The sequence below is a fragment of the Dipodomys spectabilis genome, unplaced genomic scaffold (assembly GCF_019054845.1).
Source record: "Dipodomys spectabilis isolate Male_0828 unplaced genomic scaffold, ASM1905484v1 ptg000138l, whole genome shotgun sequence".
NCBI classification, from domain to species: Eukaryota; Metazoa; Chordata; class Mammalia; order Rodentia; family Heteromyidae; genus Dipodomys; species Dipodomys spectabilis.
Window position 1 is genome coordinate 5,743,916 of NW_024870815.1, and position 13,783 is coordinate 5,757,698.

The 13,783-nt window shown below is 45.3% G+C and overlaps 1 protein-coding gene across 3 annotated transcripts in view; it reads left to right on the forward strand.

Annotated features, from left to right (window-relative positions):
* The window catches only part of Slc1a3 (solute carrier family 1 member 3), an 87,176-nt gene extending 83,525 nt beyond the window's left edge, over window positions 1–3,651 (forward strand). For all 3 annotated transcript variants that reach the window (XM_042690626.1, XM_042690627.1, XM_042690628.1), the window contains 2 exons: window positions 928–1,062; window positions 3,114–3,651. In XM_042690626.1, coding sequence (XP_042546560.1) covers window positions 928–1,062; window positions 3,114–3,318 — 340 coding nt within the window. In that variant the 3' untranslated portion in view covers window positions 3,319–3,651. The remainder of the gene's footprint in view (window positions 1–927; window positions 1,063–3,113) is intronic.
* Window positions 3,652–13,783: the final 10,132 nt, after the last annotated feature.

Sequence of the window (13,783 nt, forward strand, 5' to 3'; positions counted from 1 at the left end):
TCAAGGAAAGAGGAATGATAATGGTGCAGAACTTTGTCCATACCCCATTTACTTTAATAATTTAAATAATTAATAGGCTAAATTTTCTGTCCACTATAATCACACAAATCAAGCTCTTTACAAGCCTCCACTGGCATAGGGGAGTTACTGGAAGTAAATTGTTACAAAAACTTATGCTTATAATCCTAGCTACTCAGGAGACTAAGATCTGAGGATGAAGGTTTGGGGTGGGGGTCGGGGGATGCAAGAACTTTATCTCCAATTAACTAGCAAAAAGCTGGAAGTGGAGGTATGGCTTAAGTGGTAGGCAGCAGTTTTGAACAAAAAAGCTAAGCAAGTGTTCAAGACCCTGAGTTCAAGCTCCAGTACTGGCACAAAGGAAAAAAAAAAACATTACTATAACTCTACTGAATTTTAAATGTTCAAGTTGACTTGGAAGGCTAAGAGGGTATTTGTTGATTTTGTTTACCTTTGTTTTTTTTGTGTTTATTTTGGGCAATGCTGGAGAGTGAACCTAGGGCATCAACACCTACAAGGTAAACACTCTACCACTACACTCTACCCATTCAACTACTGTACTTTAGATCCTCCAAAACACTTTCCAGGACACGAAAAAGAAGATAGCCACCCACCACTTGGTTCACTGCAAATGTTTGAACAGTTAGAACAACTTCAAGAGGGCTGTTGTAAAGATCAAGTGAGATTAGCCATGCTTAGCATATCAGATGACACAAAGCAAGCCCCAAAGTAAAAAGATTATTTTGAGCTCGGGGATTTTATTTTTTCCCTTTTCTGAAGCACATCCTCTTCGGATAACAGGGCGGGTCATGAGCTGATGTGTGTATGCTCTGCAGGGTGCTGTCCACTGAGGAGCAGTTGTACAAATATCTTCTGGTTTCGATGCTGTGTTGTTTTGTTTTTCAACAGTATCACGGCCACGGCTGCCAGTATCGGGGCAGCTGGGATCCCTCAGGCAGGCCTTGTCACTATGGTCATCGTGCTGACATCCGTGGGCCTGCCCACTGACGACATCACACTCATCATCGCAGTCGACTGGTTCCTGTGAGTACATGCTGACTGTGTTCTGGCTCAGGTCGCGGCCCCGTCTGTCACCCGGGTGGGCCGCGCAGCCTGGTGCATCTCCCAGAAGAACCTGGTGAGGAGGAAAACCTGTGGCTACATCCTCCTCCTGTGCGCCAGTCACCCTGTTCCCAGCCTGCCAGGGCACATGTGGCTGTTCTACTCCTCACTCCATAAAGCCATTCGGAGTTGGGAAACCTGATGGCTGCAAAGCCAACATAACTCACGCAGGCCTTCCTGAATTGCACAACACATCCCCATGGCGGCTAGAAAGAGCCTCCAGGCGCATGCACTGTTTCAGGCCCTTCTTCTTAGGCCTCGCTTTCCAATGATGTAACTCAGATGTTTCCGTCTGAGCCCCACGGGGTGATGGCCATGCAGACAGTGGAGACAGAGCATCGTCCAGTGGATTGATTCAGTGTTCTGGAAAACGTCCCAAAAAATGTACTTTCTGCACCCTGCGGCCTGATCCTATAGAGCCATTCCTGACCCCCATCCTTCCCCCTTCCAGCAGACATTCCTTTTGTTTCCCTTCTTCAAAGATGCCCAGTGCAAGTGCTTAGAAGAACACATTGGGTACTGGAGTCGTACATGCTGACTCCAAGAACTAATGGAGAGCCCAAAAACGTGCAGGAAACCCAAGAGAGGGAGTCTCATCTAGTCTCCTGCATCCTGGTCTAGACGGCTCATCCACCTTCGTTTCCACTTCAGTGAAATGGTCTTGTTTATGTGCCCCTGTCCCCCTGTCTTCCCTCCCCCACCCCCCCTGCAAGTACTGGGAGGGTTAAGGCAATAAACATCCGTGCAGTCACTCTACTCACTGCCTTAACTCTCAGTGAGTGTCAGCACTTTTACAAAATGAAAGCACTCATTCTCAATATTTTTATTTTTACATGTTAAAAACATTGAAGTCCAAAAAATGATTTAAGTCTAAATGCCATCCATCAATGGAGATTTCTCACTTTAGAAAAGCTTGCGCTTTAAATTTATGTGGGCTGTATATCTATCGATATTTATCACTTCAGAAAAGCTTGCCCATGTTTAACTCATTGTTTAGAGGTCATAATGAATTCATTGTGCATTAGTACCAATATCACAAGGACAGGGGAAGGGTAATTGATTTTGCAGTCCTGGAAATAAAACCTTGGGCTTCGTGCATAGCCAGCATCCTATCCTAGAGCTAGATTGACATGGTTTTTTGAGACAGGATCTCACTTTGTAGCTGAGGATGGCTGAGAACTCATTATAGAGCCCAAGATGACTTCAAACACTAGATCCTCCTGCCTCTACCTCCTGAATTTACTGCTCTGCACCCCTTCATCCTGGCCCTGTGAAAAATAACCACTTCCAGACCAAAAACATAGTGAAAAGAATGGCCCCACCTTATATTATGTAAATCCCTATAATGTCCATCTTAATGCTAGACAGGTAGAGCCCAACTATGTTGTGTAGACTTTGCAAAGCTCCCCTATACTTCCTAAGAAAAATGAGAGAAGAAGGAGAAAATAATATCCTAACATTATGACAAGGATTTTGACCTCAGGGGGTCCTAAAAAAATCTCTGAACTACACTTTAGGAACTTTTTTTGGTTGTACTGGCGATTGAACTCAGCGCTCCTGTGAGCCACATCCCCATCCTTTGTCTTTTATTTTTGTTTTTGTTCAGAGAGAGTCTCACTTACTTTTTGCTTGGGCTGACCTCAAACATCCATTCTACTGTCTCCACCTTCTGAGAAGCCAGTGAGAAATTTAAAATAAAAGAAGAAAAAAAAGAGTCATTCATCACTGTAGGGATTCTAGCTCCATTCAGCCTCATCACTGAAAATTGAGTCACCTACCTGTCCTCATAACATTTAATAGCTAGTTTGATGGGAATTACATGTCTAGTGTGTAACTATGTAGTTGCTGGCTATTCTTACCCTGGATTTTAAGAGATGCTTCTAAAATCTTCTCCAGCTAGTTCACAGTAGAAGCTAGCATCTCATGATATTTAAAGGAGCTTCCCATTTTCTCCCTCCCTCCCTTGCCCACAGGGATCGCCTCCGAACCACTACCAATGTGCTGGGTGACTCCCTTGGAGCCGGGATTGTAGAGCACTTGTCAAGACACGAACTGAAGAACCGAGATGCAGAAATGGGTAACTCGGTAATTGAAGAGAATGAGATGAAGAAACCATATCAGCTGATTGCCCAGGACAACGAACCTGAGAAACCCATTGACAGTGAAACCAAGATGTAAACTGACATGGAGAAAGGCTTCCTTGAGCACCAGGTGTTGGGGAAAAGAAATCATTGTAAAATGTGTGCATCTCGTTCTGCTCATTCCTCCAGAGAGCCCTGCCTTCCTTCTTCCTCCCTACTCTGCTAGGATTCATCCAACACACAAGGGAGGACTTTACCTCAGCCATACATTGGACATGTTAAAGATCATTTCGTATTCATCTTACCCAAGGTACTAGGATCAAATCTTGATCAAATCTTACCCAGTTGATTTGGCATGAGATCCTATAATACAATTGCCTTCTAAGTTAAAGAAACAAATACTAGGCCCATTTTTTTAAAAATTAACTTTTGAAATTAAAAGAAAAAAATCCTTCAGCACACACACAATTGGGTCTTAGTCTCAAAAGGTGATCCATAACCGTGAGTTATGGAGTTATCTTTTTCCCTTTTACTTCTGTAATCATAACCTTGCTTTCTCAGCAGCAGGACAATCTACATACACTCGTGGCACAGCTGTGGGAAAGTCTTGGGCAAGTCATATCTCATCTGTAGGCCTCAGTGTCTTCACTGATGCTCTAGACACCTTTTTTGGTCCCTCTAGCCCAGACTTCTGGTGACATCAAGAAAGAGGCTGCTCTGGATTTCCCCCGTGCAATACCCGGCAAAGTACCTACCATTCCATGGAGCTCAGGGCTCTCCAAGGACACTTCATGGTCGTGGACATTTCTGTCCAGAGGCCAGGATATGTGGCACACTGGTCCTCTGTCCAAAGTGTCGGTTATGCACATCTCCAGGCAGGAGACCACTCCAAGAGCAGATCATTCATGACACTCTTTGCCCAGTTCTTTCACCAGGGGCCATAGTTCTCTTCTTGCCTGCTCTAAGGGCTGCTCTGGGAAGGGCGTCCCCTTCCACTCCTCAATTGACAATTAGACTTTTAGGAAGTAAACAGAAGATTAGCAACTAGCAAATGTGCTGAAGTCCTTACTACAGAAGACTAAAGAAAAGGAAGCGGGGCACAAAAAGAAGAGTATGGTTGATGGTTGTAAAGGGAAGATTTTAGGCACCAAGAGCAGAGGTCTTTATTCTTTATGAAAGGATAAAACAGAAAAAAAATCTTTTTGTTCCTGGAAACATTTTTTTTTCTGTTCAGTTCCAAATCATTCCTCCAAAGAAGTGTACATACAAGATAGAAGTTCACTTCTTACATATTTTGAAGTTAAATAAATGACCTCCCCACCCCTCTCCTGTGAGTTCATGAAGTGGGTGGGTGGTCTTTTATCTGAACTTTTTTTTTTTTTACTTTAATCAGAAGTCCTTGGAATGAGGGAAACAACATACTTCTTTGTGTGGGAATTCCACTTACCAAATCATTCAAAACTTGAGGCTACAGTGCAGTTCGCTTTAGTTTTGTTTGTGTCCCAAAGAATAATGGGAGAAAATGAACCACTATGAAGATAATGTCAATGAGGTTACAAGGGAAGAGAACAGGGGCATTTGTTCAGGCAAGGCAGCTTCCAGATTTCAAGGAGATTCATTTTTATCAACCCCCCCCACCCTGAAATATCCAATTAAAGGCACTTAATGAGAGTCATCCGAAAATACCGGCTAATGGTTAAGAATTGACTTAATTATGCTAACACACTGAACATCTAGATGTACATCTTCTGATATAAAAATGAGGATTTTTTTTTTATATATAGATCCTGAACATTATGTGTGTATCAAGGTTAACTTAGGCTGTGGTGGAGTAACCATTTAATGTCAAAGCTCCATTTGGGAAATATACTGCAAAAGTTAATGTACATGCTGTCATCTTATGACACAAAGTAGAGTACAAATTAATCATGTCAAATTAATGCTTTTGCACACTGTGATGTGTTTTTATACTAACCATTTCTTACAAAAGCAGGTCCTCTAGGGCAATCCTTTTACCAGTCCATCTGGACTCTTCCTATTCTCATCGCCAATGCAGACTGGCCAGCATGACATTGTAGGTGTATTTTCAATAAAGAAAAAAATAGCTTTACATTAATGCCTTTGCATGTTGTTGTTATTGTTTTCCCTGAAGGAAAATCAATTGTCCATTCTTGGAAGTATTGCAATGCATTCAGGGAGTCCTGGGAAAGAATGCCATGCAGTGTAGTAAAATCTTGGCAGAACCAGTATTGGGACTCAGCCCCAAGGAAATAAGTAAGGACATAGTCTCTTGCTCAGCAGCTCCTCAGACTGGAGGTGAAGATGGGGAGGTAAGGAAGCACTTGGTAGTAATAGTTTGCATTTACTTGTCCAGGTCAAATTCTAATATCTCAAATATATGCAATCATTATTGTTGGGATTCATGAAGTATAACGCCACCATGGGGTGCTTTGAAAAACAGTAATTTCCTGGCTAGCCTTCAAAAGAGCTAGATTCATCTTTGCAATTTAGATGATCACTTATGGAAAGAGCCGAGTGAGATCTCAGCATCATTCAGAAATAGCCATCTTTTCAGTGAGTGCTCTACTTATTAAGAACAACTGTCCAAGCAATGGTGGCTGCTGCTTGTAATCCTCCTAACTTGGGAGACTAAGCTCAGGAAGGTAGCAGTTCAAGGCCAGCCCAGCCAGAAAAGTTTGAGACTTTTTCCTCAGATGGTAGCTACACGCAGTAGCGCATGCCTGTCACTTTCCTGCCCAGGCTGGCTTTGAACCCCAATCCTCAGATCTCAGCTCCTGAGTAGCTAGGGTTACAGATATAAGCTATCAGCACCCAGCTCCATCATATGTTTTAATAAAGAATTAGGAGACAATGTGAACTCTCTAGACTAAAGTTGAGCCTCTACCTACCGGGACAGTCAACTAGAAAAAGGCTTTTTAAGTAGGCCATGGGTCTCTAGGCCATCCATCTGGAGATTTCAATGGTTGATAGACCTCAAAATTATAATGAAAATTGTATTCATTTGCCTTTCTCTTCATTTCCATCAATTTCCCAATGGATATTATGATTTAAAAAGAAATTCTACAAATCACTTTATTTGATCTTAATTTTTTTTCCTAAGCATACATGATATTTACTTAACCAATATGAGAACACAAGGTGATTGGTTCCAGCTGAGCCGATCAAACAGTGTCACCCCGAGTGGATCAATATCTGCATGACTATGGGACATTCTGGAAACAGGGAAGTTTTCTGGGAAGCTGCACAAAGATCAGGGCACTTTATGACCAGCTTCCTTCCCTTCTGTAGTGTAAGCTGTTTTGTTGTTGTTGTTGTTGTTGTTTGGCTGGCATCTTGCCAGTCCTGGGGCTTCAACTCAGGGCCTAGGCACTGTCCCTGAGCTTCTCTTACTAAAGGCTAAAGCTCTACCACTTGAGCCACAGCCCTACTTTTGGCTTTTTCTGAATACTTTATTGGAGAGAAGAGTATCATGAGATTTCCTGCCCAGGCTGGCTTTGAACCATGATCCTCAGATCTCAGCATCCTGAGTAGCCAGGATACAAACATGAACTACTGGTGCCTAGCCTAAGCTAGGTTTTGAGTCAGAGCTTTAGAAGCTGTTGAGCCTGGGGAAGACCATGAAGTGGTCACTGTGGTTAAGAGACAGGACTTGCCAGTCACCAGTGGCTCATGCCTGTAATCCTAGCTACTTAGGAAGTTGAGATCTGAGGATCACAGATCAAAGCCGGCCTGGGCAGGAAGGACCAGGAGACTCTTATCTCCTATAAACCACCAGAAAACCAAGAGTGGCACTGTGGCTCAAGTGGTAGAGCGCTAGCCTTGAGCTGAAGAGCTGAGGGACAGCGCTCAGCCCCAGAGTTCAAAGCCCCACGACCGACCAATAAATACATAAATAAATAAAAATAAGAGACAGGGCTTCTCAGTGTTAGCAGCAGAATGATGGAGGAAGGGGGGTGGGGAGACAGGCTGAGTGTGCCTATACATGGAAAATATTCAGATGTACATTGTTAATGATTCTAAATAAGTGTCCTTCCCTCCACAAAATTAACACAGCAGGATTTGCCTTTCTCAAGCTAAAAAAAAAAATCTCATTTTGCCAGCATAATCCTTTTTTCTATGTGTGTATTCATACCACCTTCAAAACAGAAATTTTAGTGCCCTTGTTTGCATGAGAATAAAGGAAGCAGGCTGGGTTCCCGCTGAGGACCGTCCTGCTGGGGTCCAAAGCACAGGGCCTCTTTCCGGGCCACCCTGCCGGGCACTTGACCCCGAGGCTGCTGTCAGTCATCTGGCCTTCACGCTGGTAGCACTTCCCCTACTTGTGCCCACCCGGGTGGTCCTAGGCCTTGAACAACAATGGCCAGCTCTGTGTGGCCTCTTCCTGGGGCCAGAGCAGTTGAGAGGTGTCAAGTCTAGGGCAGGCTCCGAATGAATAAGCAGATGCAGAGCAAGAAGGAAGGAAGAGGCAAGGAGAGGAATGGGTAATGAATGTCCTAGGACAGATGGTGGAGTTGAGAAATCTCTAGGATGAGAAAGGGAGCCTGGAGAAGCGATACTCACAGCAGCCACCAGGAGGAGCCTGGAGTTCGTGCTAGTCACATTGCTGCGGACTTCCCCTGGGATTCCTCTGGAGACCTCCCTTGGATTCCAAGGTACACATGGCAGAGAGGAATTCATCTTTGAAAGCCATCAAACAAGTTAAAATAACTCGAATCTCTCATTGCACATCTCTGTCCACCCAGCTTCTGCAGTAGTCTTTCCAAAGGAACTCTGTTTACCTAGGCATTTTCTTTCTTCTCTCCTTCCCTCTTTCAGTATCCTTTGGATGGATCTCATCTTCCTATTCGGTTACTTAGCGCTTTCCAGCCACAGCAGAAACCTGCAAGGTCTCAGTGTCAGGTCCGCCTGGGCCTCAAAACTGCTATCTCAATTTTGAAATAGTTGTTCTACACCTCAAAGGAGGGTTATCAAATAGAATACAGGACACTCAGTTAGTTATGAATTTCAGGCAAGTTACACATAGTGCCATAGTAAACAGTTAAGTAACCAAGAAAAGTGTTAAGTATGCAAAATACTCATTACACATTCTGTATTTTTGTGAATCTGGGGCAGGCTTCATAAAAATGTTCCAATTTTGAATTTGTGTCTGCAGGAGAAAGTATGTTTTTAAAAGCCTAGATCTGACATTTCCTATTATTCTGGGGACATTATCACCCACTTTGTGTTTGGAAATCTTTTAGCCACAGTTTACAAGTTTAATTGCCTTTAAGCCTTCACAGAACTGCCTTAAATACATTAAACACTATCTCAGCTATCTGTGCTTGAAGTATTTTAAGGTGCACATCTGTTTTTCCTTTCTCTCATTTCCTTATTTCCTCCTTTCCTTCTCCCACTTTTTAGTCCCAACTCACTCCTACTAAAACAGAAAATATTTTCTGTAATCCAGTACAGTCCTGAAAATTTTGGCACTCATATATTGTTTTCCAATGACAGACACATTTATTTCATTTGGGACACTTTTTAGAAAATTGCCCATATTTTTATTTTCATATTGTTCTATTTAAAGATGATGGCTTCCCACTGGCAATTAGTTAGGAATAAGGCATTCTCCTATTTCTTTCCAGGGGCTCCCAGCTCTGTGACTCTGAGTCATTCCTACAGTAGCCCCTTCTTGAAGAAAACTAAATAAAAAATCATACACTTTTCCATCAGAAATGACGCCGACAGAATCACTTCAAAGAGAGCCATGAATTTACTAGGAGATGGTTTCAGGCTACAACTTGGGTTTTTGTAGGTTCCCCCCCACACACACACAAACTCTGTAAGCTCAAGGGATCATTAAAAAAAAAAAAAAAAAAATCCTGAAAGTAAACAGCCAGGAGCTTAGAGACAAAGTTGTCAGAGCAGGAAATAAACACTACTCATGATTCAGCTCACTGCAATGCAATGAACTGATCTGTCCTGGGGAGAACTCAGCTGGAAAAGATTCTGCCAGCCACAAAATTGGCACCACAGGGCCCACAAAGACAGCCTCCCCTTTAAACCTGTGAGGCGCTATTAGGCAAACAAGTAGAAAACAAACTTGGGAAAGACAGCACATCTGCTAGAAAACCAGTATTACTAGATAAAAAGGAAGGGGAAGGCTCCAGTGGCTCACTGTAATCCTAACTGCTCAGGAGGCTGAGATCTGAGATTCTAGGTTCTAAATCAGCCTGGGCAGGAAAGTCTGTGAGCCTCTTATGTCTAATTAACCACCACAAAACCGGAAGTGGAGCTGTGGCTTAAAGTGGTAGAGTGCAAGCCCTGAGGGAAAAAGCCCAGAGACAGAACCCAGGCCCTGAGCTCAAGCCCCACAACCAAAACCAAACAAACAAGAAGGCTCCATGCTTCCCGAAGCCTAAAACTCTTGGACTTCATTGTGCTTAAATCCAAACCTACAGGTACACTGTAGGTTCAAGTGGGAGTTGGAGCAAGCCCACGACCTCCAAACTAGCTTTCACATCTGGCTACCATGTATTACAGTGGATGTTACCAAAGGGTCCTGGATTAAAAGTCACCGGGTCAACTAATCGTGGAGGTGATAGGTTGACCTGTCACTCACCCAAAGTGGAGGTAGTCACACCTGTTTTAGGTGTAGTGAAAAGGAAACAAAACATGTGCCCTCTAGGTGCCTACATGGACACACACACACACACACATATGTATATATATATATATATATGTATGTATGTATGTATATATACCTATATTGTATATGAATCTTCCTGATTGCCAGGAATGATGTATATGTTTACATATCTATCTTTCTTCGCATCATTCCTGGGATTCAGGAAGACTCTCGACACCTTTAGAGCAAAACTGGCTCACGACAGGAGGAGGCCTGGGTTTAAGGCTGGAGGATGGGGGAGGGGGAAGAGGGGGTGCAGTGGTCCCCAGGCCCGTCCGAGCCGGAGGAACACTGGCTTGGATCTTCTGGAAGCTGCATCCGGAGTGAGCCAGGGCGCCTCCGCGGGGCCACGGCTCGGCGTCCTGGTCGGACGCGGCTTTCGTCCGGCCTGACTCTCTCGGCGGCCAGGACATCATCGGACCCTCGGAAGAGACCACCCAGCTTCCCAGCTTCCTCTCTCAGAACAAGCGCCAGTGCCCTCCGCCCGCTGGGCCCCTCCCCGCCAGGGCTCCCTTGGCGGGAACCGGGAGCCCGGGGTGCCAAGGAGCGGCCCGGATCCGGCCCCGGCGCCGTGCCTGGGAGCGTGCTGCCCCCCAGCGGCCAAGGCCTAACGGCCCGCGGGCAGCCCGAGCCCCGAACGCCCAGCGGGCTCCAGCAACGCGCTCCGCACCCGCTCCAGGAGGGCGCTAGAGCGCGTGCCAGAGCCGGAGGCCGCGCACAGGGTGCAAGGAGAGGGAGCGTGAAGCCATGGTGTCTGTGGTTAAGTGTGGTTCCCCAGATCGCTATCAGCACTTCCTGGGAACTCTCTAGAACATGCAAATTCTTTTTTCTTTTCTTTTTTTTTTGCCAGTCCTGGGGCTCGAACGCAGGGCCTGGGCGCTATCCCTGAGCTGCTTTTGCTCAAGGCTAGCACTACTACTTGGGCCACAGCGCCACTTCTGGCCTTTTCTGTGGTACTGAGGCATTGAACCCAGGGCTTCGGGCATGCTAGGCGAGCACTCTACTGCTAAGCCACCTTCCCAGCCCTAGAAATGCAAATTCTCTGATCCACCCTAGACCTACCAAATCCGAAACGGCTCTGCTGAGCAAGTCTGGCCCTCCAGTGCTTTGTCTCGTCAGGACAGGCTTTCCTCTCCTCCAGAGCTCAGCCCAGCTCGGATGTCCCAGACTCTCAGCCTGAGAAAATCACGGTTTCTTCATAAACTACTCAGTGCCAAGCACTTTGTTTTTAAGAGCCCAAAATGAACTAAAACCATCATATATAACTTATCTATTAGCGTCTTACTTATTGTAACTATTAAGTATCCCATCATCTTTGCCAATTGAAGGCATCTCCTCTGGGTAACTCATCTATGTTCTGTTTAAATACCCAGAACCTGGAAGTGGCTGTGGCTCAAGCGGTAGAGCTCTCGCCTTGAGCTGAAGAGCTCAGGGACAGCGCCCAGACCCAGAGTTCAAGTCCCACGACCGACCAAAAAAAAACCCTCAGAACCTTGCAGTGCGATCTGCTCGGCTTTTTAGGAAAATGGAGGAGAAAGGAAGAAAACAGGTTGGACTCAATCTTCCACAGGTGAAGACTGTTTATTGAGATACAGCAGTGAGGGGCACAGCCTCCCACAGGCTTGGGGACTGTGCCAGGAGCTGGGACGGGAGTTGGGTTTTTATGAGGTCTGAGTAAGGAGGCAGAGGTGAATGAAAAAGCCATCAGGTCTGGGGAGGTGGGGAGGTGGTTGGGCCCACAATAGAATGTTTACAGCCAGGCTTGGGTACATGGCCCAGCTACCTTGCGTGCATCAGGCAGTCTGCACATCTTTAGTGGCTTGCCCGAATCTGTATGCACTTGGAAAAACAGTGTGGGGTCAGTCCTTCAAGCCTTGCTGCTTCTCTCCTTGTTTGTTCCCATTTTTCAACCAGTCTGGAATTTGCCCTCCCTCCCCACCCTCCCCCCAAGGAACCCCAACAGACTCTGATCTCTCAACTCCTGTGCTCAAAACAGCTTAGATATAGAAGCCACACCCCAAGTTGACTCAGAATTCCCAGCATTAATAGGGAGTGGGGTCAGAGCCCTAGGCCCACAGGACTTTCCCCAGCTCCTATGACACCTGCTCTCTTGGCCATAGCTTCCCGACACGCATCTTTCCTTTCCCCTTGACTTGTGCAAGGGTTAGATCTTCTGTGGCCTTTTTCTTTTTCTGCATGCAAACCTATGGCCTATAGCTCATCAGAACATGAGGAGATGATACAAAATGTCCCCTTCCAAAACTGCTCTCAGACCTACTGCCTTGAAAGCAGATCCTGTGAGAATCAGAACCTAGACGCTACCCATTTGTCTCTGCTATAATTATCCTAATTTCCTCAGGCAAATGAGTGGCTTTGGCTGGCTTGGCAGAAAGTATATTCTGACAAGGAAAGGAGAAATCACATGAATCTACCCCCCCCCCCCCCCCCCGCCAGCACACACACACACACACACACACACACACACACACACACACCCCAAACAGTATTTCATTATGAAGCCTGGTAGCAGAGAAATCTTTACTAAGGTCCTTTTTCATAAAGACAAGATTTTTCAAATTGGCTTCCAACTTCTTATTTCTCCCTTTTATGTGTGTTCACTAATAAAATTCAAACTATGTTAGCCCCGTGACTATGATTTGTCCCAGGTTGTGTGCCGGGCAGGTCACACTGGACCTCTTGAAAAGCAAAGACCCAGTGCTGGAGGAGAGAAGGCATCCTGGAGGACAGACATAGATGGACTCAGCCTGTCTTCCCGCCCCCACACCGTCATTCCAGCACCCAGTTGGCTCATTTCCTCACAATGGAGCCCTATTGAAGATGAGTGGCAAGTTAATGGTTGTCTTCTTAAACTCCTCCTTTAAAAGGGAGGAGTTTAAGGGAAGGCTTGACACAAGAAAGAGGTCACTATTTATCACTCTTTTCTCACCCTAAAAGGGAAGCAGAGACCAGGATGACAATTTATCATCTCCTCTCCCTGGGCAGGAAGGAGTTAAGGAACCTATCTAAGCAGAATGGAAAAAACTTCATTGTTCACCTGTGTCAGACTATCAGACTCCACACAGACTGCCTCACTCCTACCTGGTCCTGCCCATGAGTTCCAAGGCTATCAGTTGTCACAGGAGTTGAACCTGTGCTCAGTACTTACCAGCAGAGGCTCCCGGTCCAAATCAGACCCTTACAATCAGATTGTACTGGGACAATCATTTCACTTCTTCAAATCTAATTTCTTCTTCTCTGGGGCAAAAAAAAGCACTAAAATAAAAGGGGTTTAGCACATACACATACTCAGGGCTGAATTTCAGATGGAAATCAATTCACTGTTCTGACTTATTTATTTATTTATGGCGTATTATCTCATGTCACTGCTGATTGGTTATAATGTTCTTACTATCACTGCGGGCAATTTGTTGTTACTAGTGTCACTGTGAACTGCTGATTTCCCAGTTTGTCTCTGGTGGCTACAGCTGAAGAGGGGAAAGATCTTGCCACAGGATGGCAGCAAATCATCTCCATTCTGCCTCCGGGCTCAAATTCACCAGTCCATTGAAATGATCCATTTAGTTGGAATCAAGTCCATCTAAAGAGGCCAGTTCCTGAAGCCACTTCCTACCTAGACAAGAATCTACAAATGTATTATAACATAGCTGGTGCTCTGTTCCCGAGCCTCAGGGCTTTCTCTGCTCATAACATCTCCATCATTTTGAATCCCCTATTCTCCCTTGATTCATGAAGTCCCCCTACATAGACCTCTCTCCCCCCAACTGCCTGGTTCTCAGAGACGTTATTGGTTCTCCATTGCCACTCCCCCTGAAGTATTATCTCTCGAATTCAGGCATCCCTGTGTCTCTGCTTT